At 38.6% G+C, this 26680-nt stretch overlaps 2 protein-coding genes across 6 annotated transcripts in view; one reads left to right on the top strand and one right to left on the bottom strand.

Annotated features, from left to right (window-relative positions):
- Nucleotides 1-176: 176 nt before the first annotated feature.
- On the top strand, nucleotides 177-26065 carry LOC123870732 (protein son of sevenless-like). 5 transcript variants are annotated; one of them, XM_045914116.1, is made up of 36 exons: nucleotides 177-550; nucleotides 2173-2292; nucleotides 2894-3031; nucleotides 3456-3632; nucleotides 3810-4031; nucleotides 4597-4726; nucleotides 5271-5374; nucleotides 5869-6036; nucleotides 6436-6500; nucleotides 6977-7107; nucleotides 7632-7732; nucleotides 8153-8258; nucleotides 8848-8989; nucleotides 9585-9714; nucleotides 10700-10880; nucleotides 11942-12013; nucleotides 12237-12348; nucleotides 12455-12611; nucleotides 12998-13234; nucleotides 13783-13878; nucleotides 14212-14394; nucleotides 14812-14974; nucleotides 15328-15449; nucleotides 15919-16032; nucleotides 16458-16575; nucleotides 17111-17182; nucleotides 18638-18683; nucleotides 19363-19419; nucleotides 19919-20036; nucleotides 20588-20702; nucleotides 21251-21320; nucleotides 22774-22854; nucleotides 23541-23593; nucleotides 24582-24655; nucleotides 25082-25278; nucleotides 25742-26065. In XM_045914116.1, exons 1-36 carry the CDS (start codon nucleotides 455-457, stop codon nucleotides 25797-25799), a joined length of 4326 nt encoding a protein of 1441 aa, XP_045770072.1. In that variant the 5' UTR covers nucleotides 177-454; the 3' UTR covers nucleotides 25800-26065. The 5 variants fall into 5 exon arrangements, with proteins under 5 accessions (XP_045770072.1, XP_045770069.1, XP_045770070.1 ...); XM_045914113.1 differs by lacking the exon at nucleotides 18638-18683 and adding an exon at nucleotides 18702-18852; XM_045914114.1 differs by lacking the exon at nucleotides 18638-18683 and adding an exon at nucleotides 18702-18852 and having other exon boundaries at nucleotides 21254-21320.
- Nucleotides 16395-26680, bottom strand: part of LOC123870742 (ribosomal RNA processing protein 1 homolog) — a 25554-nt gene continuing 15268 nt past the window's right edge. Inside the window, exon 12 of the transcript XR_006797143.1 lies at nucleotides 16395-16428. The gene's annotated coding sequence lies outside the window, so the exon portion shown is untranslated. The remainder of the gene's footprint in view (nucleotides 16429-26680) is intronic.

Here is a 26680-nt window from a genome sequence, read left to right on the forward strand (position 1 = left end):
TACGCACGGCCAAACGCACGGCACCCTTAGAGCGCTTTCCAGTCAGTTTTAACAAAAAAAAAAAAAAACACTCCAAAAGGGCAGAGCACGCCCGCCAGCTAACACCAACATAGACGAAGTCCACCTCAGAACTATAAGGGTTACTTAGACCAAAAACGAAGTGTGATGTCCTGTGGTGTATTCCAAAATCATAGAGAATCAACCAGTAAATAAATTGAAAATGGCGTCGTTTTGCCGATTAAATGAATCAAAGAAATTATTTATGTGATGTCCTGTTTTAATTGACCAAATACAATTAATTATACATTAATCTCTTATAGGATATATTTTTGAGAGTACTTGTTGTGCGTTGTGTACTAGGAAGCAGTGTAATATTCGCGATAAGCGAAATGATTTTACTGTTAGAGCAAGATTAAAGTGTTTACATGATTTCGGTTCGGGTGCGTTGGCCACGATGCTGCCCACAGTGGAGGAGAGCCGTGGTTACGATTTCCAGGACCCGGAGAATTCGGAGAAATGGCGGGGCCTCTTTGTCACCTCACTCCGAAAGGTTTGTGTACAATATGTCATAGGTGTTTCAAAACAATTGATGCTTTTGTCTCCGCTTAGATTAGTTCAATAAATAAATAACTCTGGTCCAAAACTATAAATTACATCGTTTTTCACTTGTGCACCCCAAAGTTATCTTTCCTTACAAAAATAATCAAGGGACTTGTGTGAATTATACAGTAGGTCAAGTAGAGCACAAGCAATTTTCCCAATTTTCTTTGAGAAGATAGAAATTTTTATGCATAACATGGAAATTGAGGTCACAATTCATAGGTCAAGGATGCATTTGAAATGTATTTGTTATTAATCATTTTACTTTTTAGTATAAAGTTTGTATTTAAATAGTATTTATATGGAAGACACATTCCTAATAAATTAAGAAAATTATTTTAATACAATAAAACAGGTATGAACTATGAAGTGCTAGAGAAACATAGTTTCTACTGAATATTCTTTTAGCCTGAATCGATAAAAGTTAGACTAAAATTCGTTCAACATTTTGAATGAATTTTGAATGACAAACATTGTATGATGTAAGTTTATTAAATTTCTTATCAAATACCTTTAGTGACAAGTGCAAATTAAAAATTTATAACACCCCCGACAAGTGTAGGTTACAGTAACTAGAAAAGAGCTGATAACTTTCAAAGGGCTGAACCAATTTTCTTGGATTATAGCTAAGAACACTCTCAATCAAGCCACCTTTCAACCAAAAAAAACTAAATTAAAATCGATTCATTAGTTTAGGAGCTACGATGCCACAGACACATACACAGATACACACGTCAAACTTATAACACCCCACTTTTTGGGTTGGGGGGTTAAAAAATGAGAAATAAAACAAAATATTTGTAAAAGACATCTTATCTGCCATTATGCTTTTGGCAGAGTTGTTTGTTCATCACTGCACTATTGACTTAACTATGCATCTCGATTCATCTATGGCTGCCAACCGATACAATGGATAACAACAGTCATATAATGTTTATTTATTTTACTTTCATTTATCTGATCAGCTTGACTCAATACTGCTATAATATGGCAACCTTGACCTGATGCTGCAACCAGGTCAGTCTGCATTATGACCCAAAAGCATTCATCACATAATGTTAGGGGTTTTCTTGGGATTATAATGCTTATTTGAATATGAAACCTAAATGTTCAGGACTTCTTGACCACTGGGCATAGTAGATCAGTACAAGTAAAGTCATACACATTTTACACCTTAAAAAAAAAAGATAATCTGTGTATATGAAATAAAATGTATCATGTTTACATATCAATTTTGTGGCTTCTGATGTGACAGATTTTGATGCAGTTTTTACTCACCTTTTTCCATATTATGAGTCATATTGTATGGTATATGGCTATGGTAGCGTTTACCCTCTAAGGAAATAAAATTTACTAATGTTCACTAAAGTTACTTGATATATTAATCTAGGCACAATTCAAACCAACAAATATGCTTGAATGTATCATATGTATGTATGTGGTATGTATGTCGTCCAACTGAGACTGATGAAAAAGAGAGCATTTTTTTACTGGCTAATGATGCAATACTTTTCATGTCAGCAGATTCTAAAGTAATCATTATAGGAATTCAAATTTGTGTTTATTCATCAGGTCCTGGAATCGGTGCATCCATCACTGACAGCAGAAGAGAGTGCACTGGAATTTGTGGAGTCGCTCTGCCTAAGACTGCTTGCCATGCTCTGCGCTGTACCCTCCCCACTTACTGTGCAGGTAGGTTATAATAAATACTCTATAACTTGCAACCAAAGAAAACAACTGCAGTAAATAAGAAATTATTAATTTTTTATTTGTACCAGAAAGTTGTTATTATAAAAATAAAAATAAAGAAAAAGTGGACAGGGAAGCACTATCTCTATAAGAGATCTCTACCAGTCACCCTTGGCAGGTTGTAAAGGGAGTAGAGTAGGTATATCAAAGATAGACAGTAATTATGAAAAAAAGCTTAATAGATATTATGATAATGTACAAGTATGTATTTATATTATATTAAAATAGGCTTAGAAAAACATTAGTTATTACTAGAGACCGGATTATATGCAATTGCATATTTGCAAATGCATTTGCATGTTCCTAGGTTCTTAAGTTTTTAAGTCAGTTGCATAATATCAGAAAAGTCACTTCCTCACTCACTCTACCAACATCAGAGGTGTACATCACCACAGTCCGCAGCATATATGTAGAGTCTTGTACAAAATTTATGAGCAGAGTTATCTTCTTGGGCGTATCCGATTTTTTTTGAACAGAGAAATGACCTCAGCCTTTTTCCTTATGATAATTCCTTTAATTTCCTTTTATTTTTGACTACCAACAGGATGTGGAAGAGCGAGTAGCCCGCACGTTCCCGACGCCTCTTGACCGATGGGCGCTCACAGATGCGCGCGACGCTTCCAGCACGCGGCGCCGCAAGATGCTGCTACCGTTGGACAAGTTGCACCAACTGCTGCAGAAGGTATCTAACTAACTCCTACCTAACTCTTGACATTCTACTCTGTGTTCATGCGAAATCTACTCAGCACGCGTTTCTCTTGTGCGTGATATGCTAATATACATAAGGCTGTTAGCATAGTAAGTCTTATTTCTAACTCTAAGGCTGTTAATGTGCAAGTATCATAGATATTTAGCATTGCCATAAAGCAATTCCAGCCAGTAGCTTTGATTTTTTAAGAAGCATAGCAATGTGGCGATCACAATAGATTGGCAACGGTCAATGTAATACAGGTTATGAAGGGCCCTGCATAGCCGTCAAATCAGCAAGAAGAAGAAGATGTCACGTGTTTCGCATATGACATGCAACATTTTGCTTTAGCTGAGGCCTGTAATGCACAACATCTAAAACAAGGAACAAGTAGGCACTAAAATATCTTCTCTTTCAGGAGGTGCTCCAATACAAGATAGACATGTCAGTGTCGGTGTTCATGACAGCAATTCTCGAGTATGTAAGCACTGACATCCTCAGGCTGGCCGGCACGTTCGTGAAGAAGATCTCACAGAAGAGTGGCTATCAAGTCATCACAAGTAGAGATATTAAGACTGCCATGTGCGCAGATAAAGTAAGTATGGAGAAAAGCCAATCTGATTTTAAATTACGTTTTCAACAAGAAGAAATGTTACACTTCCGATACAGTTGTGTGCTCTAAACTTTATTGACAGACCTAAAATGGTCTTTACATACTCTCAGAAGAGCCTACACACATCAGTGTATTGAAGCATGTGTCTTCAATCCGCAGGTGTTAATAGACATGTTCTACCAAGACTCGGAGCTAGAGGGTGCGGCGGCGGTCAACGCCTCAACACTAGGGGTCGAAAGGCGCGGCCGGCGCGCATCCCTGAGTTACGGCGAGCTGGTGAGAGACCTCCTCGCCGATGAGAGGTCCTTTCTGAGAGATCTCAACCTGATCATCAGGGTGTTCAAAGATGAGCTGGAGAAGATACTTGAGGGAGATAATAGGGTAAGCTTTTGTTGTTTGTTATAGAAAAATCAATGACCATCTATTTATTTATTTACTATAGTACCGCCCACAGAGTCACACATTTAAATTGTACATGTTGTTCCTTACGTTCTATGGCTCTTATGCAACTCCACTTATGGGCAGTCACAGCGTGCATTAACATAAACATAAGTCGTACAGTAAAATCGAAAGTGTATCATTGGATAGAAGCAGTACAAGATCATGTTTTGTTAGGATCCTTGGAAAAATTACTTTGTTGAATCCTCAACCTTCTTAAAATTAATAAATTGCCTACATTTGACATAATCACAATTTTTGCCAATAATTATCTTGTTTCACCAAAACTAAGCAAAATAAAATATTGAAAATGGTATTTTCGTAATCAGGAACCTAATATCCATGTGGACTTAATTTTTTTTAATGTTGTCACTTGGTTACCACCTAGTACCTACAAAGTCTTTAATAACTCAACAATCAGTTTGATGTGCAGGGTTTCATCATAAATATTTGTTCTTGTTAAACTAGAATACAAAGAAACATATACTGAAGTATTGTCTTGTTTCAGGCGATATCTCTAATATTTGGCAACATAGTCGACATCTACGAGCTAACGGTGACACTGCTTGGTAATCTCGAAGATGCCATGGAAATTGCCCAGGACTCGCCAACTCCATATGTTGGAAGTTGCTTCGAAGGTATGTAAAATTACAGTTGCACTTATCTTCTTTTCATATAAAAGAAAAGCTGACAGACTGACTAATCTATCTATCTTTTGTTTTGAAATGTTTGTAATAGTCTGAATTAGGTTTCAAGGAAAAAAAAAGTTTTCTGGAAATCTTTCAAGTTCGAGAAAAACTAAATATCTTTTTTTCAATGAGATTTTTGTATGAACTCAAAACTTAAAATCACGATTTAAAGGTCACCTGTTTGCTATTTCACATAACATTGTGTCTAAATTAAATTTTAGAATTATCATACTCCTAATTATCTGTTTACGCTGTTGTTAAAATATTAATATTTTGAGGCTCACAACTTTAAAATTAGTATGTATTGTGTATCAATAAACCTAGATAATGATGAAACAAATCGATATAATTCTTAGTTTTGAGCGTATAATATCATATAATGTAGTGATCACCCTTCTATGCTTGTATGAAAAAAGCACCAGAATGCGCCACCTTAGTTCTTAAAACTAACTATTGGATAAGTAAAATTCTATGCCATTAAACATCTTTCTAGAATTGGCAGAAGTAGAAGAATTCCGTGCGTACGTACGGTACGCAAACATCGTCACGCAGAAGCAGTCTCGGGACGCCCTGCAAAAAGTTGTGGATGATCCTGTGGTGAGATATTTTATTTATTTGACTACCATCATTATATTATACTTCCACGTAAGTATATATTTTTAAGTGATTAAAAAAAGTTTTTTATTCAATTTTACTTTTACAAGTACTTTTCAGTCAGATGCATCTACAACTGGTTAGGAATACCTTTCCTATGAAGAAGAACCAGCAGAACCTCGGCGGTTGCTCCTTTCATAAATTTGATGTACAGGACACATGGACAGACGCACAGACAGACAACAAAGTGATCCTATAAGGGTTCCTTTAACTAATCCTAACTTCGGCGGGGAGGGGCAACACACGCACAACAGACAGAAACGTTGTATGTGAAATATCATAAAAACTCGCACATTTCGAAGATTCGGACGATTCAACGCGGGAAAGTGTGCGAGGTTTCATGATATTTCATATACACAATTCTAAAATTCGTTTTGATCGACTTGTTCCACGCATTAGCTTTAGAGGTGTAAGACTTATCGGAGGCATGTGCACAGCTCGCGGAGCGACTGGACACGGCGGGGCACGGGTTCCGGCTGGCCGTGAAGTACTGTCTGCCGCGCCTGCTGCTGTCGCCCGTCGCGCACGTGTTCCTGTACCACAGCTACGTGCGCGCGCTGCTGCCCGTCGCGCCTTCGCATGATGACCGCGAGAGCTTCAAACAGGCAAGTACAGACACAGGGTTACTACCGAAAGAGCCCCTGCGCTTAAATGTTGAGTAGTTTAGCAACTAAGCAATGTGACGAGTCAGGATCGTTCAGTCGAGCGTTATGGATGTTGTCGCTTGTTGTATAATTATAAGTTGATAGTGCGTTCATGTCCATAATGTAGATCGGGGCTAAAGATAATCTATGGTCACCAAATAGTATGGTTAATCTAGATGTTCACGGTTCAATGTTGAATCCAAACTTATATTTTAGTTATAATTCGGACTTGAGTATAGTTAAAGTCCGAAATGAATTCCAGAACAGGTTGGTCTTTTACCACTATGACTTGTTGAATCTTGGGTTTGATAGAATTTACCGTAGTTTGAGCTTTTACAGTAACATAAATACTCCTTGCAGGTGGAGTGCAATCTACACCCAATAGAGAAATTGTTAACAAAAGCTTTAGGAAATGGACCAAAGTTGTAAGTAATATTTTAATTCATATCTTAATTTAAGCTTACGAATTTAAGCGAACGCGAAAGTTTTCACGGCCCATTCGTATAACCTAGGGACGAACATAGCTATTTTATACATCCTACATCCTAAATCCACGCGGATAACGTCGCGGGCATTATTTAGTTAAGAACAAATTGATAATTTTCTTTACCTAAATTATCTATTTAAAGGGGTTTTCAATATGTACGCTTGAACAGTTTATTTTATTTTTTTTAAAGAATATTAGCCATGTTAAATGACTAATATTCCCCTTTTCCTCTCCAACTAAGCGTCAGGCTTGTGCTAGGAGTAGGTACGACAATAGTGCAATGGGCGGGGTTTGAACCGTCGACCTTTCGGTTTTCAGTCCACTTCTTTACCGGTTGAGCTATTGAGGCTCTAATTATCTTAATTATCTTCAAAGTCTGAGCGCTCTTAATAAAAAGCCCTTTATGTTATGCAGAGAAGGGGCAATAAGGTCTGCGAATCGCGCGAGAAGACAACTAGCAATAGAGAAGTGCAATGAGCTCACTAAACTCGTCGACAACTGGGACTCGCGCGACGTGCCGCAGTGTTGCAACGAATTTATTAGAGGTTTGTCACGGTTTGAAATATTTTTAGGGGTCTGTACCTCAAGAAGAAAAAGAACTCTAGGATCACTTCATTGTATGTCTATCTGTCTGTTGTGTTTGTTTAGAAACCTATAGGGTACTTCCCATTGACCTAGAATCTTGTTTGGTAGGTAGGTGTAGCACAAGTAAAGGGAAAAATCCATGAACCATGAATTTGTTACAAAAAATAGTCATAATAATATTCATAGCCCTAGTCTACCACAATGAATCGGTATAAAGAGAGACACAGAAGTCCGATGCCTTTGATCCTGTGGTAAATGACAACCACTATGCCCTTCAATATAGGGTCCTAACTACGAAGGCCAGTTCGGTTTCCTCCTTCACCGCACGCTTGCTCTGTCTAGTTGAATCTCTGTATGTTATATCATATTCTTACTCTGTGACGCCGGATAAGTGGAGATTGACAGACGATATTTTCTTCCACCGTTAAAGCAAGCGATATTTATTTTAGTCACCCTTTCGTCAAAAGTGATTTTTATTTTTCAGAGGACACATTATCAAAAATAGGTCCGGGCAAGCGGATAGCAGAGCGAAGAGCTTTTTTATTCGACGGTCTGCTGCTACTGTGCAAACCCATCACAAGTTTGGTATGTTATAATATTCGTTTCGATTTAGCTACTATAGTCCGTTTTTCCTTACTTTTCCTAAAAGATAAAAAAATCGCAGAATACATACAATTTAGCAAGAAACAGTTAAAAATTATTTTGCTATAATCTGCCAACAGAATAAATCTGTATGGTCAAACATGCAGTTACAAGCTAAGCACCGCTTACCTCCCCAACCAAGCAATAAAGCCAAGTTCCCAAGCAAGCACTGCCACCACCATTCACATGCAACACCACACAAGACTTTTCCACTACTCTCGACGCACGTTTCGCCCCGACACCGGAGCATCCTCAGGAGATTTCGACTTTACAATGCTGTATTGTCAAATTACATACAATTTACTTGATATGTTAGTCTGTTTCTGAAATAGCCTGATTTTGAAATATAGTTATACTGTACAGGTAACGGTCAACAGTGGAGTGACCGCCGGTGGACCGCAACAGTTGAAATTAAAAGAAAAGTTGCACATACGGAAGCTAGAAATTGTAGACCGACCTGATGGTGAAGGTGGGTAATCTTTTTGTTCCACTAATTTAACTTATACTTTAATATACTTAACTTTATAATAGTTTTTCTTCTAGTGTTAAAAAAATTCCTGTGGACAGATAGATGATCACAAAAATGATCTCAATAGCGTACCGTTTCTGCTGATAAGCACAGCAAGTAACACCTAATTAGGCTGGGTAGCACATTCATATGAGTGAGCAAGACAGAAAATGCACCAGGCAGCAGCGCATTTTCTATACAAAGCTGTGCTGCTGTTTCTACAGCACTTTCACAGGTTTTCTTTTCACAGATATTAATTAATATAATACTTAATTCCTAAAAAAAAATATAAATAAGGTATGTACAAATTTTTATACAGCTATAATTTGCAACTGCCCCCGGCTTTGTTCGGCAAAATATAATATTCTCTTCATTCCGTATCCCGTGGGACTTTTGAAAAATTACACTTTATTTCTTGACTGCATTATAAAGGAAATCTATGCAATTTTCAGCTTTCTAGTTTTGGGCTTAGTTTTTGTGGAGTCAGTCAGTTAGTTAGAAGCTTTCATTTTATTACATTTTATGGATTTTATTTTCATTGTTTTACCAGAGGGCCGTAACCTCATCGAGTTATGTCCACGCGTGGGCCCACCGGTGATACTAGCGGCGGCATCAAGTGCGGAGAAAAGGAACTGGATGTGCGACCTTGTGATGCTAAACACTAAACCCATGTTGGACAGAAGTTTGGACAGGTAACCCTTTTTATAATAAACATTTACTATGCCTGTTAAGTTTAGGGGCTTGCATTGCAGGTGGGGCTATTTCATATCTTTATGACAAAACAACACGTTCGTGGTCATCTTCATACAAAACAAACCCAGGACTTCTCACATATCACACTATCACACTAATATTATAAAGGCGAAAGTTTGTGTGTATGTGTGTATGTTTGTTACTCCTTCACGCAAAAACCACTGGACGGATTTGGCTGAAATTCAGAATGGAAATAGAATAATATCCTGGATTAGCACATAGGCTACTTTTTATCCCGAAAAATCAAAGAGTTCCCACGGGATTTCGAAAAACCTAAATCCACGCGGACGAAGTTGCGGGCATCAGCTAGTTAGACCATAGTGCTGACCACTGCGCCAGAGAGATTGTCTGTAAAGTCCCAAATATTATTTATCTACATAGTGGGTGCATCATGCCATAATTGCAGTCTTTATACGCCTAGCAAAAGAATAGTTCTCCTATTACGCATATAAAGACCTTTGCAAATTTTGGCAATTTCTAGATAAAATTGTATCTAGAAATTACCAAAAATAACGTGGTAATATTTTGTTCCAGCATACTGCTAGACCTGGAAAAGAGACATCCTCTGCAACTACCGCCAGTAACGCTCTACCGATTCGCGGAACCGGACTCGCAGGATAACATCGTGTTAGAGGACAGAGCGGGGCCTGCGCCCTTGATAAAGGTATATTCACGTATACATATTATTATGTAGTATTCCCTAAGAAAGAAAAAGTCGGTCAAGTGCGAGTCGGTGTAAAAGTGTTATTTCTTGTGCAATGGTACAGGAGTCTTGTTCTGTACTATTGTACAAGAAATAACACTTTTTTATTTTCATGGCGGCCATTTTGAAATTTTTGTTATTTGTTGTTATAGCGGCAATAGAAATACACATTCTATGATTCTATGAAATTTTCAACTCCCTACCTATTACGGTTCATGAGACAGCCCGCTGACAGACGGATAGACAGTGGTGTCTTAGTAATAGGTTGCCGTTGGGACCCTTTCGGGTTCGAAACCCTAAAAAAAGAAAAGTATGGCAAGTTAGCCCTTGACTACAATCTCACCTGCCTACTGATTCACTAACTCGGCGTCTAACACTGAGTTCTTACACATGCAGTTCTTTTTGATCCATTAAAGTTTTCTACAAATATATATTTTAACTAGCTGTGCCCGCGACTTCGTTCGCGTGGAATAGTGACTTTTCGCGCTTTATATAGCCACGGACGCTCAGGCGCGAGGCGTGTAGTACGTACTCTGTACGTTAAAAATGTTAGCCGTGATTCTTTAAATTGACATAACTTTTTTATTTATGAACCGATTGACATGAAATAAACACTAAATGCTAAGTGAAGCTTACTACAATATATTAGTGAAAACCGTATCTAAATCGAATAAGCCGTTTCTGATATTAGCGTGCACAAACACACAGACAAACAGACAAAAAAAAAATTAATTACAATTTCGGGTTCGGCATCGATATAGTAACAACCCCTGCTACTTTTTTTTTATATATTTCCATTGTACAGACACCACTTTTCTACAATTTTATTATATGTATAGAATGAAGCAGCAATGAAGAATTCAGTGTTAGACACTGAGTTAGCGATTCACCACGCTGGTATTGTTATGGTCGACACGTCTAATTTGCGGGAACTTTTGTCATACAGGGCGCAACGTTGTTGAAACTGGTGGAACGTCTGACATACCACGTGCACGCGGACCTGAACCTCGTGCGAACATTCCTCACGACCTACCGATCGTTCTGCTCGCCCGCCGAACTGCTGGACCTTCTCATCGAGCGGTTCGACATTCCCGAACCGCATTTGGTGTACGACGCGCCGAGATCTGGTAAGTTTTACTGTAATTATTCTAATATTTACTTACTATTACTCAAATATTAACCTACTAAAAACTAAAAAAAGAAAAATAAAACCGACTTCAAAAACCACAAACACTAAAAAGTAAAAAATAACTTTTGTTTAGTTTTTAGTTTGACGAATTGATCCCGACGAATTGAGAACCTCCTCCTTTTTTGGAAGTCGGTTAATGAACAAATTTTTAAAATAATAGAAATATTAGAAATAAAAATAAACTTGGAATACCCACCTCTAGGCTTAGTAAAGTTAGCAATTCATTTATTGGGCAATCCTGTACGTTTTTATAATAAGCTCCCAAAAGATATATTGGAGACTGGCTTATACCCGCCACTTTGTCCGCGTGGACTCTAAAAATTTCAAACCCTTATTTTACCCCCTTAGGGGTTGAATTTTCAAAAATCCTTTCTTAGCGGATGTCTACATTATAATAGCTATCTGCATGCCCAGCCCCTATAATCTAAAAAAATTGGTTCAGCCGTTTAAGAGTTATCAGCTCTTTTCTAGTTTTCTTGTAGAAAAGAAGGTTAGATAACCGTTAGGTTCATAATATTATGTCAATAGACAAATGTCAAGCTGTCAAGATGGACGTTGCCTAAATACATAATTATTTATTTGAAAATGATGTTTTGGAAACCTCAGATACTTTTGATAGTAGGCGCGGAATAGTCCAAGAAAATCAGTTCAGCCGTTTGAAAGTTATCAGGTCTTTTCGGTCTTTTCTAGTTACTGTAACCTTTACTTGTCGGGGGTGTTATAAATTTTTAATTTACACTTGTTCATATTTAGGTGTATCTAAACAAGTTCAAAGTTTCCATAAAACGTAAACTTATTGAAAAATATTATTACCATGTACACAATTATTCAAATGATAAGAAAGCTTGGGAATGATTTGCTTAACAGCTTTGATAGTTCTAATAAGTTCAGGTGGTTGTATAAAGTGGTGATGATAATAAGATTTATAGATACTAGATAATATAATAATAGATTTATAATACGTCCGCTTGATGCTATTTGATGTTTGCACGCCGCCAGTCCCGAGGATCAAGCCACCCAAGAAGGACATCAGTCCTAACGCTTCATTGTTGGACCTAGACCTTGATATAGGTATATTATTTATAGAACTCTCCGTTTCGAGTTAAATACATGGTACTATTTTTTTTTGGAATAAGAAACCACATAATTCGCTATTGATTTGAAATACATTAACTTAGGTTTTTTGGTTATCAACTAACATCTAAAAGGGATCAAGAAACAGTCCAGGAAATTATACATTTCAGCAACCTAGCTCGCACTAGAGAAACAGCCTGAAACCAATGTATTTTTATAGCCGAATGTGTGGAGATCTCAGCGAGTAGCGACGCGGAGAAGCTCAGCAAAAACACGGCCCGGGAAGACTGGAAGAGGTACCGGAAAGAATTTCTACAGCCTGTCAAGTTCAGGTAAGTACCCTAAATTCAGCCAATAACAAACATTGGTACTGGTACTGAGCACAACTAATTTCAGTTTGTTTCAGATTTGCTTAGTTGATTGATTTGATTGTTGCAGAGTAATAAACGTGTTACGACATTGGGTGGATCAACATTTCTACGATTTCGAGCGTGAACCTTCTCTATTGGACAAGTTGAAAAATTTTCTGGAGTCAGTGGACGGAAAACCTATGAAGAAATGGGTACAAAGTGTGCTCAAGACGGTTCAGAGAAAGGTAAGAAGTTCAAAATGAAATATAGATTTAAAAAGGTTGATATACGATACTATTCATATTGTTCTAGATCTAGTCTGCGACTTTGTCTGCGTGGATATAGGTTTTAAAAATCCCGCGGGAATTCTCTGATTTTTCTTTGATGTGGTTAATCAGGTTATAAGTTATCTCCATTGCAGATTTCAGCTAATCGGTTCAGTTATTGTAGCGTGGCGGAATAACAAACATCCAAACTTTCAGATTCATAATATTACTAAGATATTAGGATAAATCCTTATCTTAGTCGTAAGTCTAAGGATATCGTAATATAAACATTGCTTCAATGAAGTTTCACTTCAACAGAGCATAGGTAACACGCACTAATATTTATTTTTTTTCATTATGTCCAGTGTGCCCAAAGCAACCAAAGTGATACCGATTCGATCGCGAGCGGGATCTCCGCATCGGGATCGCAATGGTCGGTCAGTTCGGCGTGTTCGGGCGTGTCACACGTGTTCGACCGCCTGCCACCCGCGCCCTTACGTCACTTGGCTGATCCTGACCGACACGGCTGGAACCCACTGGCGTTGCACCCTCTAGAGTTAGCCAGGCAACTGACTCTGCTCGAGTTCCAGTTGTACCGACAGGTGAGTAGTCCTAACTTTAAGAGTCGATGGTTAGATGACCAATAACGTGCAATTGGTCCTAGGACCTAGGTCGTCTCCCTAAACAGAGTATAGATATCTCCATCAACCAATTGTAAAACCTTTATTTTTCATTTATAAGTAGACGAAAGGTGAAGTGACATAGTCGACGGTCAAATTAGTTTAGTAATACTGGGTGATTAATATTATTAGTGGTACCGGGGTTGCAGATAATCACTCGAAACGGTATTCCACATAATTGTAAGGTAAAATAAAGCAAAATGTTTCGCACGGATTTGTATAGCTTGTCTAGTTTGAAATGACGCGACCCACTACCGCAATTTACACATCTAAATTAACAAAATTATGTAGTGGGTCGCATTTCAGCTTTGACTAGCTATATCAAAAGGTCCCCTAAGTCTTATACACAACTCAGACACATTTTAAGTGCAAAGTCAGCTGTTTAGTGGTATACTTTTCCTCAACATCTCATGCTACATTTCCTAATACTTACGTATGAACAAATAACATTTGAAATGTGTTGTTATCAGGTAAAACCTTCAGAATTAGTGGGCGCGGTGTGGACCAAAAAAGACAAGGAAATGAGCAGCCCAAACCTACTTAGGATAATTAAACATACCACCAATGTAAGTTTACTGCAGAAATATAATTGTTCCACTAGACATTCGAAACTTCGAAGTTTAGAATTGACTACTCCTTCGTCACCAATGACTTCATAGCTTCATAGTAACAACATGTTCCAATGAACATCATTTTCCGCACTCCTGTCAAACAATCCATTTTGTTAACTCTCCAATGAACTCTGAAGGTCGGGCGGTTCAAACACTACCCGTTGCCTACGTACTCCTACTGACTCCTAGCACAAACTTTACGCTTAGTTGGGGGGGAAAGGGGAATATTAGTTATGATCAACATGGCTAGTATTCTTTTGTAATTTGCTCAATTTTTTCCATTTTTAGTTTACACGATGGATGGAGAAATGGATCGTTGAAAGTGAAAACCTAGAAGAAAGAGTGGCGATCCTCGGCCGGTTTCTAGAAGTAGCGATAGCATTGCGAGACCTCAACAACTTCAACGGGGTTCTTGCAGTGGTCTCCGCCTGTGGATCCGCCTCCGTGTATCGGCTAAGAGCGACTTTTCAGGTATGAAGACCCTCTAGGATCCATACTGATATTATAAATGCACAAGTGTGCCCATGTGTGGAAGAATTCTGCAAGGCGATTCAGAACACTTCGATTCGGTAAGTTATCGTACGATAAGATGTGTTTTCAATTGCAATTACATCTTATCGTCCGATAACTTACCGAATCGACTGTTCTGTATCGCCCTGCTGTTCGGGCACCCACTTGGCCCACTACTGTTATCGTTGTTTTGAGCTCTATATTTTCATCTAAATATCACTATTACATCAATTGTCATAAATTCGATAATTGACAGTCAAAGAGTGCCATCTATTTTGAATAAAGTAAAGTAAAATATTCTTTATTGTACACCTTTACAGAGTAATGTATAACCGAAGATATTTATCAATAAATCAATATTTTTTCTTTAATCCTTAGTCGGTATCGAAGTGTCTAAAGGGTTCGCTAGAGCAATTGCGGGAACTGAACTCGGATCACTTTCGACGGTACCAGGAGCAATTACGCAGCATCAACCCGCCTTGCGTGCCTTTCTTTGGCATGTATCTCACCAACATTCTGCACATCGAGGAAGGAAACCTGGGTAAGTGTTATCTTTAGTGCTGCCAGAATATAAAAACTCAAACACTCTTTTTACCCGACTTCAGGGAAGCCCAAAAGGAGGATTATGTGTGTTGGCCTGTATCGATTTTGATAAATGGTGTCATTAGATACGTCTTAAGAATTTTATGTAATCAGTATTATATAATATCACTAGCAATATTATACAATATCACTGGCACCTAAAAACACCTGATTTATGTTAGTACGCATTTAGAACCTCGTTATTAGTATCAAACTGTCCGGTAATTTCTATTATTGTGGTGTTGGAAATTGCTGGTATGTTATTTGGTTATGTATCGATAAGAGCCGATTGACGTTTAGTTCTATTTACAGATTACCTACCGAACACAGAGCTGATCAACTTCTCGAAACGGCGAAAAGTGGCGGAAATCACAGGCGAGATTCAACAGTACCAAAATCAGCCCTATTGCCTCACGGTTGAACCTCGTACCAGGGTTAGTTGTTTCGTTCATTCATGTATTTCATTTAAAGAATTTGATGAAGTCCTGTTGCTAGTGATGACTGACGGCTCCGATACAGAGTCTCTTACTATAGGCCTTAAGACTGGACCGCATTACAGCGGCGCGTCATTTTGCGTCAAAATATTCTCTACATACCGTTTACTATAACTTGTCCCCTGGCATCATTGCAAATCACACAATAATAAACCCTAAAATCTAAGGAATAAAGCAAACAAAGCAATGGTGCCAACATGGCCGCAGAGATGCCGCGAGGCGCAGCAACGCGCTGTGCAGCTCCGCTCTTATAGGAAAGTTTAGGGTTATCACACAATCACATTAGATCAGACAAAAAAGATCTCAAGAACAAAATGCTTGGAATGGCCCCACGCCGGAAAGAGTGTTGTGCATTCAATTTCCCGTCAATGTGCTTTGAACGTTAAACAATGTAGCCGTTTGTTTTCAGGCATTCCTAGAAACATTGGATCCGTTTCCGGACATGGAAGACAATGTGGTGGCGAATTATTTGTACGAAAAAAGCCTAGAGATCGAGCCCCGAAGCAAACCTATGATTAAAGTGGTGAGAATATTTTTTTTAATTGTTATTTTTATCATATGCACTGACTGAGCTTCAAATATGATACTAGATAATGCTCCCGACTTCTTCCGTGTGGATTCAGTTTTTTTTTTAATTCCGTGGGATTTCTTTGCTTTTCCGGTATTGAAAGTTATATGTCAATTCCGGGACACAAGGTACCTCTGGACAAAATTTCATATAAATTGGTTAAATAACGGGCCTTTAAGAATCCCGTGGGAATTCTTTGATTTTCCGCGATAAAAAGTAGCCTATGCCCTTCCCGGAGATGTAAGCTCTGTTTCATGTTTTCTATTTCATCAAAATCGGTTAAACTGTTGGGCCGTGGAAAGCTAGCAGACAGACAGACAGACACACTTTCGCATTTATAATATTAGTATGGATTAACATCATGAAACTTGTCCATTCAGCCCCGGAAGTACCCAGAACTGTCCCTGAAACCTGTGAAAGTGTCGCGGCGGCATCACGAGGCGCAAAACTACAGGGAGTCCACATCATCTATTTCATCCGTGTCCGACGACGTGTGTAGTAAGTATTTCACTTTTTCAGGGTTCCTCAAAATGAAAAAGGAACCTATATGATTAATTCGTTGTCTGTTTGTCGTGTCTGTCAAGAAAAAGGAATTGCTATACTAGGGAGAAAGCGCTATATTTACTTATCCGCGGAATGAAGTTAGTATAGCGCTCTCTCTTTTTTTTGTGGGGGATTAGATAGAGAGAGCACTATATTACTTCATTCTGCGGATAGGTTATAGTTTAAACTTTAATCTAAACTTTATCTGGGGAGGAAAACCGGCACGGTAAAGTGAGATATCTCGTTTGATGTTTCACGAACTTATAAAGTTCCATAAATATCTCAGCAGCTCGATTTTGGTAGAATGACAGTTACAATGTCACAATCGCAATTACCTCCGATTGATCAACACTCGCTCACTATTGGCTACAATGCATTGTCGCTACAAAAGTACCATAAATTCAGCCAATCACCACAATCATTGCCATTGTAATAATGCTTGATGCAGGTTTTCCTAAATCGACCCATTGATCTAAAATTTCCGTCACAGGTCTGCTGCAACTGTCGCCGACGAGTGCGTGGGACGGTATGTCCGTCACTTCGCTCAACGTGCACGATCCCAGTGAGTACACAGCGTAAATACATACAGTGCGACCACGCTCTTGTTGTTTGTGCACTTGTTTGCTTTCGGCAGTTGATATAACATCCATGCTTAGTAGTTAGTGTTAAAAATATTGAGTTGATTTGAGGGTTCCGTACTACTAAAATGGTAAAAAAGCGACACAGGCTGAGATCTATAGAGCGCACTTTGACTTTGCTTAGACTTAAGATTGAGTTAAAATGAGACAGATTTATATGAGAGTTGTCTCGTTTTTACTCTAACTCTGTCTTAAATCTAAGCAAAGTCAGAGTGAGCTCTATAGATCTAACCATAAGCCTAAGCGTATGCTGAAGCGCAGTTGGTGTCTCACAGCACAGTACAAATTTTGCGGGCCATGACAGTCAAGGCAAACTAAGGCTGAGATTATAGACCGAATTTTGACTTTGCTCAGACTTATACAGTGTTAAAACGAGACAGCGGTATGCCGATGGCATAAATCTATCTCGTTTTAACTTAAGTCTAAGCAAAGTCAAAGTGCGCTCTATAGATTTCAACCTTAGGCCACGAGCGTATGCTGCGACGCAGCTGACTGACACAGACTCGTTCTAGTTAATAGAGAGAAAAGACGCTTATTACTAGACGTACACGCGTCGCGCCGGCACTACAACGCGACGCAGAGCAGCACAGACACATGTCTACGTCGCACGTGCCTCCGCCTAGTATACGCAGCTTCGTAAGTTCATGCATTGCAAAATCTGTTCTGCTCTACCCTGCTCTGAACTACGTCGCCTGCGTCTCAGCATACGCTTAGCCTTATGATGCTATTTCTATGGTGCTATATTCGTGCATCAGTTCGTCCATCCGACTGTCAGAGCTGCTTATTTCAGTGACTTGAAAGGAATAAGGAGTTTTAAATATTGCTTGCCTAACCTTTTTTGCAAAAAAAAAAAAAACAAATCAAAATAAACATTTGCCCATTTAATCATGTTTTTGTTTATTTTAATTTCTGTCATTTCATTGTTTGTTTCTGTAATTTTATTTTTCTGTTGTTTTTGTTTTTTTTTTTTTTGTTTCTGTTATATTATTTTGTTGCTTCTGTTATTTTATTGTTTGTTGATACTGTTATTTAATTGTTTAGTTATTTCTGCTGTTTAACTATTTTTTTTTAAATATGATAAGAATGAGATGTGTAAATAAATGAGACAAAAATATCATTGCTATCTCAAGTGGTGAATAGGAATGAATTCTAAAAATATCTAAAATACTACCATACTCCTTATTAATATCTCAGAAGTTTGCAAAGCAAAAAAATCTGATATGGTGTTGATAGATGTTTTTGTAAAAATAAAACAGTCACTTTTTTTAAATCAGCAATATTTCAAACAAACTTAGTTATGCGATCCCAAGCAGACGGAATTTGTTTTTGGGACGGTCAAATAAATAAACCAAATAAATATGTATACGTTTCCTTCCAAGGTACGGAACCCTCGGTGCAGAACATGTCCACTTGCACGTTAAACAGGTAACATTATACACGCAGGTTCACGCGAAGATCGGGGCTTGTTGGCCAGTCCACAGGAGTGGCTGGACCGTTCGAGCTCCAACTCGCTGGCACAGCTGGGCCAGTTCAGCTTGTTCGACAAGGGGCTGTCTTTGTTCGACAAGAGCAAATCCACCAGCACGCTGAACAGGTAACGTTATACACACAGAATCTCGGGAAGAGCAGGGCTTGTTGGACAGTCCACAGGAGTGACTGGGTCACTCAAGCCCAAACTCGCTGGCACAGATAGGCCAGTTCAATAGTCTGCGATCACGATGAACAGGTAACAATATACACACAGGTTCTCGGGAAGACCAGGGCTCTGGCCAGACCACAGGAGTGACTGGGTTGCTCAAGCTCAGACTCGCTGGCACAGTTGGTCCAGTTCAGCCTGTTTGACAGTCCAGTAGTATGCTGAACAGGTAACATTATACATGCAGCTTCTGAGGAAGACTGGCTTGCTGGCTAGTTCGCAGAGCAGCTGCTTACAGGGCTCGAAACTAAGTACTTAATATTTTCAGAAACAATACGTAGTCTCAAGCACAAATCCTTTTTTTACCCTGTTCTCTATATTGTATAAATACAGTGATTTTTTACCGTGATTCCCTATCAAGTAGAAATGTAATATTAATCTATAATAATGTAATTCCCTTGTTTACAGAAGTATCGGATTTACCAAAGATGAACCACCTTCGCCGGGAAATAACCATTCTCCAAAGTACGTTGAAATTATTGTATAAATTACATCGATGTATATGGATGGGCCCTTCGAAGATAAAAAACGCGTTCAAAAAGTCACTAGAATTTGCAAAAGTCTATTGACTTTGTCGATGACGATGACGGAAGATTCAAGCGTATTTTTGCGGACGGAATTGTATGGGGGAAAGGCTAATCCATATACATTGATGATAAATTATTATTGATACAGATAGTGTGTAAATAGAAGATCCACTCTTTATTTCATCATCATGTCATGCCATCTTTTAACAGAAGCCCACAGTCAACATTTTCGGTCTCCGGTTTTGGTCAGAAAAAAAAATTTAAAAGCATTATTCATTTCATTATTTCACTAATATATCAGTGCTTAAATGTTATTTATTTTTATATTAAAATAACGTGAATAAATTGTGACACATTTTGATTTCATCAGAATTTTAAGACATTTACGACATTATTTAAGACATTAAAGTGTTTTTGTATAGCTGTATAAATATTAGTTCTAGTAAATGGGCTCGAAAGCCAGTCCTGTCTCCCCGGGGGCCGTATCCGGAGTCGACTGTCAGCATCAGTATGGAACACCTCGCCTACAACAACAAGAAGCCGGATCTACAACAGGTATGACGTACACATATAAATATACTCATCGTCATCATCATCAACTCATCGGTAAAAAAAATATATAAACCTTTTGAAACTGGTTTGACCAGTCGTAAACTTCACAAGTTACTTAGTAGGTATTATATGCCATATATTTTCCTGTCATTGTAGTTTGGTGTTCATTACGCCGCGCTGGTAAATTTTATTTTCAAACTACCCTCTTAAAATATTTTATACATTTCACATTTATATCTCATTATAAAATAGTATTTCATGTATGAATAGTTCAAATCAGGTAGGTCAAATCTAAATCCACGCGGGCGAAGACGCAGGTACCCGCTAGTACATATTAAATGTCAAAAAATACGTCAGCCATCATTGATTTGAAATGGGGGTCATTTTATAATTAGCACACGAGAAACAGCCCGCTGACAGACAGACAGACGGATGGACAGCGGAATCTTGGTAATATGATTAAATGTAAAAGTACAAACTTGTGATGGAAGTGAAGAAAAAAAAATTTTCACCAAATGAAGAACATGTTTTCTGAATACGAGTATAATTAACAGGAACAAGTGCCTTCGCTACCACCGCGCACCACCGTGTCGCAGACTAACTCTGTGCTGGCGTCGGACAACGAGGCCCCTCCTGTGCTGCCTAGGAGGCCCCCTTCACCGCACACTGGTATAAAACTCTACTTGTCTATATCAGCAGGAAGACTGCCTTCGCTTTCCAACAACAACATACCTCCCGTGTCGCAGACTGACTCTGTGGTAGCGTCGGTCAACGAGGCCCCTACTGTGCTGCTTCGGAGGCCCCCTTCAACGCACACTGCTATAAAAATCCACTTGCATATATCAGCAGGAAGATTGCCTTTGCTTTCCTCTGCAACAACATACTTCCCGTGTCACAGACTGACTCTGTGCTGACTTCGGACTACAAGGCCTCTCCTGTGCTGCTTAGGAGGTCCCCTTTATCGCACACTGGTAGTGTGTGATGGAGGGGGCCATTCTATATCAGCAGAAATGAATTTTACATTGAGCATCCTATTGATTAAAGAAAATAAATATATGTAAACCTTAATTCAATGTCCTAAAACTCAATTTTAAAATACGATCAAAAGCTCTGCTCTCCGCGCTGGTCTATTTGAACGGACCCTTACAGTTTGCTTGCAGTTCAAATGCAGACTGTCGCATATACCTCGTAAAAAACCAAAAAAATATTTTTTTCAGCAATATCCGAGACTCCGCCCGAACCGCCCGACAGGCCTTTGCCTAGTCCAAAGCACCCAGAATTGATCAGGTACTACACTCATTACGTAGTTTTTTTAATACAGGGTGTAAGTAGAACGATAGCAAAAACGAAGACACTTGATAGTAATGATGATTACTGATATTACCAAAAAAAAAGAAAAGAAAAATGTTTTTCTTATCTAAAAGTTCGTAACGTGTTGCAAATACAGTAGCCGGCAGGAAATATTTTACATCGACCTTTAGAAAGAGATTTTGGCTTCGTTGAGCGTTGCCTCTGTCACTCATACCTAGGTGACGTTTTATCGGTCACAACGACGGAGACCACGCTCTACGAAACCGCTATATCTTTCTAAAGGTCGATGTACAATATTCCCTGCCGGATAGTGGAAAACATCAGACTGGCACTTGAGGTTAACGAACGTTGCGTAAATAAGTGCTGCGGGGTGAATGCCGCGTCGTAGGCGGAGCAAATACTAAACCACAAGTACTTCTAAGCTACAACTATAAGGCAAACAGTTATTGTTATTGGATTGTGATTAGGTCCACAATCCAATACCAATAAATAGTGCTTCATAATAGCGCTAAGTTTTTTGCTAGCATTCCAATTACACCCTGTATAAAAAAGACGAACGCAACGTTCTTAGCTCCATTTTGTAGCACGTAACTGTTTAGACGCTAAGAGTTAATTGCGCTTATAATAAACTTGTTTTTTTTTTAATTTGGGAATTTGAGCTAATACTTGTTATTTTTTCACTGAAAGTACCTATTATGAAAGATTAGGATATATATTTATAAATGTAATTCAATACAATCACTATAACACCATGTGGGATTGCCGTTAAATGATAGCAACAATTAAACAGACATTTGGTCAGATATCGATTTCAGTAAAAAAATATTTATATAGGTAAATGTCATTTTTATCAACCGTAGATCGTTCTCGCAATATGTTTGCTGTTTCTATTTTTTATTAAATTATTCAAAATTGCGTCAAAGAAAAACTATAACAGTTTTATAGTAGCAATTGGTGTGACAACTTCTCTTATAATAATTTTATTGTAAGTTACTGTGAGTAATTCTGTAGTAGATAATGGCGTCGATTCTGATTTCGCGTCTTTCTCCAAACGAAATTTAGAGTATCTGCATCTTTTTCTTTTTAGTTTTGCTAAAAAAGGATGTAAATGAATTTGAAATTGAAGGCTCTAAATTTTAGTGCTACTCTACCATTTTAAACACTGCTCAAGACTGGTAAGTTTATCTCTTTCTTATTACATTGGTAAGAAAAAGATGCGAATACTCTAAAATTTAGTTGCCACCAGAATCAGTACCAATATCTAGCTTAAAATATACAGCTATCTTTTTCATAATGCTCCTTGTGAAAGGATGATATTGTAGCAAAGACATTCACATAATTAGTGGGGGGTGGGGTGTTATGTGTTTCTGCCATAATTTAAATTATCTTGCCTGATTGAAAGTGTATAAATAAATCGTTTTTGACGCAGCCTTTCTCACAAAAGTCCGGTCATGTCTCCTAAGAGATCTCCAGCGCCCGCGCCGCCCATCAGCCCAATGGTGCCAGACAGGTAATATCACTATTGTAAATTCACACCAACACTTGCATATATAGAAAAGAAGTATCAACAGACAAAACAGATTCTACTGAGAAGAGCCGGCAAGAAACTCAGTAGTTTCAAAAAAAATCCTATATATCCATATTGGTTCAATATGCTATACATAACCAATATAATTATTACACTACAGTGCCCGGCAAGAATTATTGTACGATCGGCATCAGAATTCGAGTAGCAATTCCGCGAAACTATTGCATCAAAAACCTGTCGCACTTATGACCTTTTTCTATAAACACGCCACACACCTAATATATAACCGTGCCACGCGAATATGATCATTAAGGTGCTAAATGACTTACTTTTGACTGTACATTGAACGTTAAAAAGAGATTTCGGCTTCGCAGAGCGTTGTCTCTGTCACTCATACCTATGTGACGTTTCGTCGGTCTCAACGACAGAGACAATGCTCTACGAAACCGGTATCTCTTTTTAAAGTTCGGCGTGCAATATGTCCTGCCGGGCACTGTACCTCGTGGGCTGCTGAATGCAAAGCCGACCACTATACATGAGGGTGCAAAGGCGGCTTTATTGCTAAAGCAATCGCTTAACTTTGTGTAGACTATATGACACTGTAATAACTAGTTAATTTATGACGATTTCTGTTATCTTGTTATAATAGATATTGTTTTTGTTTTTAGAGCGGCGTTTAGTTTTCCTTCCACAACAACGTCTCCATCAGCGCACCACAATTGTAAGTATTTTTATTAAAGCTGTACAGTAAAGAGAATTGTAGAGTTTGTTTCAACAACTTAAATTTATAGCCTCGATAGCTCAACGGTTGAGGAGCGGACTGAATTCCGAAAGGTCGGCGGTTCAAACCCCACCCGAAGCACTATTGTCGTACCCACATTGGAGGGGAAAGGGGAGTATTAGTCATGATTAGCATGGCTAATATCATTAAAAAAAATTAACATAACTACTTCTATCGTTCAAAACTGAACATGTACTATGTTTCAAGATTTTGTGGAAATTCCATCCCATCACAGATTTTCAAAAAGTCCACTCGAAGCTGGAGCAAGTCAGCTAGTTAAAATTAAATTACTATGTATCTACTTATATCATAAATGCGAAAGTGTGTTTTTTGTTGGTTTTGTCCTTCAATCACGTCGGAACGGATCACCGTAAAATGACAGCTACAGTCTGACGATCGCAATCAGCTCTGATTAACCACTAAGAAAACCATAAATCCAGCAAATCATAACAATTGCGATTGAAATAATGATTAATGCGGGTTTTCCGGAATCGACCTGCAGGAGATTGACTAAAGGCGTTTGTGCACTCATACGTATTCGGTTCGTTTCCGTGATTCTTCGAAGTGGCCGTCATACAAATACGTTCTCGAACTCATTTCATTACTGATAAGGTACCATAAAAACTACGTTTTTTTAAAACCTGTATTTTTAAAGTTCACAGTATATTGCAAATAAAACATCTGACTGACGCTAGAGGTCAACGAACCTTCCGTAAATAGGTCACTCGAAGTCAATTCCGCGTCGTAGGTGAGGCATTGACCCGAGTTTTGCACGCTATACAATGCGGTTTTGAAAAATACTATATCTACAACTACTAAAACTACAAGATAAGGCAAATGATTATTGCCATTGATTGTAAGTTTTTGCTGGCGTTCTGGTTACACCCTGTATATAGCTTCTCCATGTGTGTTTGTTTGTCCGTTGTAGCGGACGGTTCGGCGCCGCCTCCACTGCCCCCGCGCAAGAGAAGAGACTCTACAGCACCGCATACTCCACATCTCGTAAGTTTGCTCTACTTTCCTCCTTTTTCAGGGTTCCGTACATCAAAAGGAAAAAAGGAGAGATATATAGCACCATTTCGTTGTCTGTCTGTCGTTCGTGTTTGTCAAGATAAGAGAATCAAAACCTATATGCTACCTACTTCCCGTTGACCTGGAATCGTGAAATTTTGCTGGTGAAGGAAATAATCCGAAAACCGTGATTTTGTGGTTACATCATAACAGTTTTTGATTTATCGTGCAAAATGTCGAAAGAATACCCAAGTACGGAACTCTTTGTGCGCGAGTCTGACTCGCACTTGGCCGGTTTTTTATTTTATCAAAGACAGCTTATCCAAAACTATTATTGACACATTGAAACATATATCAGCAAATCATTTCCATTCTTTTTTTGCTATCGGCGACTTAACTCGCGAGCTTGTTTGGTAGACGTGCACGGGTTTCTCGTCGTGGTTCGGCACGGACGGCTCCCCGTCGGGCGCGTCCCCCGCGAGCTGCGCGCCCCCCGCACCCCCCGCGCCCGCCGCCTCCAGCACGCCGCCGCCGCTGCCGCCGCGCCCGCCGCCGCCGCCCGAGCTGCTGCGCCCTGCCAGCTCCGCGCTACTGCAGCGCCGGCACACCGCCGCGTGAGTAGCCCCTCCATGATACTACTCCCACAACCTAATAGAATAGACAGTGGCGTGCAGCTCATAGAGGTATAAAAGTACTGCCTACCCTAGTTGTAATAAATCAACACTTATTTTCCATTATGACCTGCCATAAGTTCATATCTTAATGCCTTACCCTGGCTTTTAACCCTATGCACGCCACTGAAAATAGAATTGTTTTTTTTTAGTAGAATAGAATTTTTAATATTTTTTTCTATCAAACTTTTACAATAAATAATCCCTCCCGTCGCGGTCAATATAATGCTCAGCAGTGAACCTTCTTTAGGCCCCGGATACACCTTACCTAAGTAGCTTACAAGATTTACATTAGTTTTGCTGTCAATTACGCAAACGTAAGCTACTCACGTGAGTAAAACTTACAGGTATGATGAGGCCTAAAGCTGATATGATGATGATCATGATGATATAACGTTTGTTACAGATTAGCACCGAAACTACCACCGAAGCCGGCCGCGACGGCCGTCGCGCCGCGAATGTAGCCACTCTCTCTAGTAATAACTACATATATAGCAAAGTTCTGTAATTCCATCCCTATTCACTACTATGGGCCACAGCTAAAATCTACCATACTTTTAAGCATCAGCTATTCCAACATCTTTAAAACCCGGCTTCATACTCACACTGAACACACTCAAGAAGTACCGGTGATTTTTTTCTCTCTTTTTAACCCCCGACCCAAAAAGAGGGGTGTTATAAGTTTGACGTGTGTATCTGCGTATCTGTGTATGGCATCGTAGGTCCTAAAGGAATGAACCGATTTTAATTTAGTTTTATTTGTTTGAAAGGTGGCTTGATCGGGAGTGTTCGTAGCTATAATCGAAAAAAATCGGTTCAGCCGTTTGAAAGTTATCAGCCCTTTTCTAGTTTTCTTATAGAGGTTTTTGTGTCGGGGGTTTTTTAAATTTTGAGTTATTCGTTATTCGATCTGAGAACTCTTCGAACATAGAAGCTTTATAGCGTCAGATTAAAATGGATCTAAAAGTTATTTAAAGTAGTTCGATTTTTGTTTTACAATATTTCAGCTAGCTATATGGATGAATTTTAAACTTTAAACAATGGAGTTTAAAACCATTTTACTTTGACGCCATAGTGTTTCGATACTCGAAATATATTAACGATGTCGTATTGTGCAAACTTGTATTAAGCCTACAGGTGAGAATAACATTCACACATTAAATAGGAGTTGCAGTAAAACATTATGTATTATATGGAATTATGTTAAAATAATAATTACATAATAATATGAAAATATGTATATGATATTTAAATATATATGAACGGGACAGATTCTTAAAGTAGGCAATATTATATGATTATAAAAAAAAAGTCCTAGAAAATATAGACTATTTGATAATATCAA

Source organism: Maniola jurtina, chromosome 13 (assembly GCF_905333055.1).
Source record: "Maniola jurtina chromosome 13, ilManJurt1.1, whole genome shotgun sequence".
NCBI classification, from domain to species: Eukaryota; Metazoa; Arthropoda; class Insecta; order Lepidoptera; family Nymphalidae; genus Maniola; species Maniola jurtina.

What these genes read in the sequence shown, in the direction of transcription:
- LOC123870732 (XM_045914113.1), top strand. Translation starts at nt 455, where the DNA reads ATGCTGCCCACAGTGGAGGAGAGCCGTGGTTACGATTTCCAGGACCCG. An exon ending in TACTTGAGGGAGATAATAGG is followed by an intron (nt 4,032 to 4,596) that starts GTAAGCTTTTGT and finishes GTCTTGTTTCAG; the next exon opens with GCGATATCTCTAATATTTGG. An exon ending in AGAAGCCGGATCTACAACAG is followed by an intron (nt 20,037 to 20,587) that starts GTATGACGTACA and finishes TATAATTAACAG; the next exon opens with GAACAAGTGCCTTCGCTACC.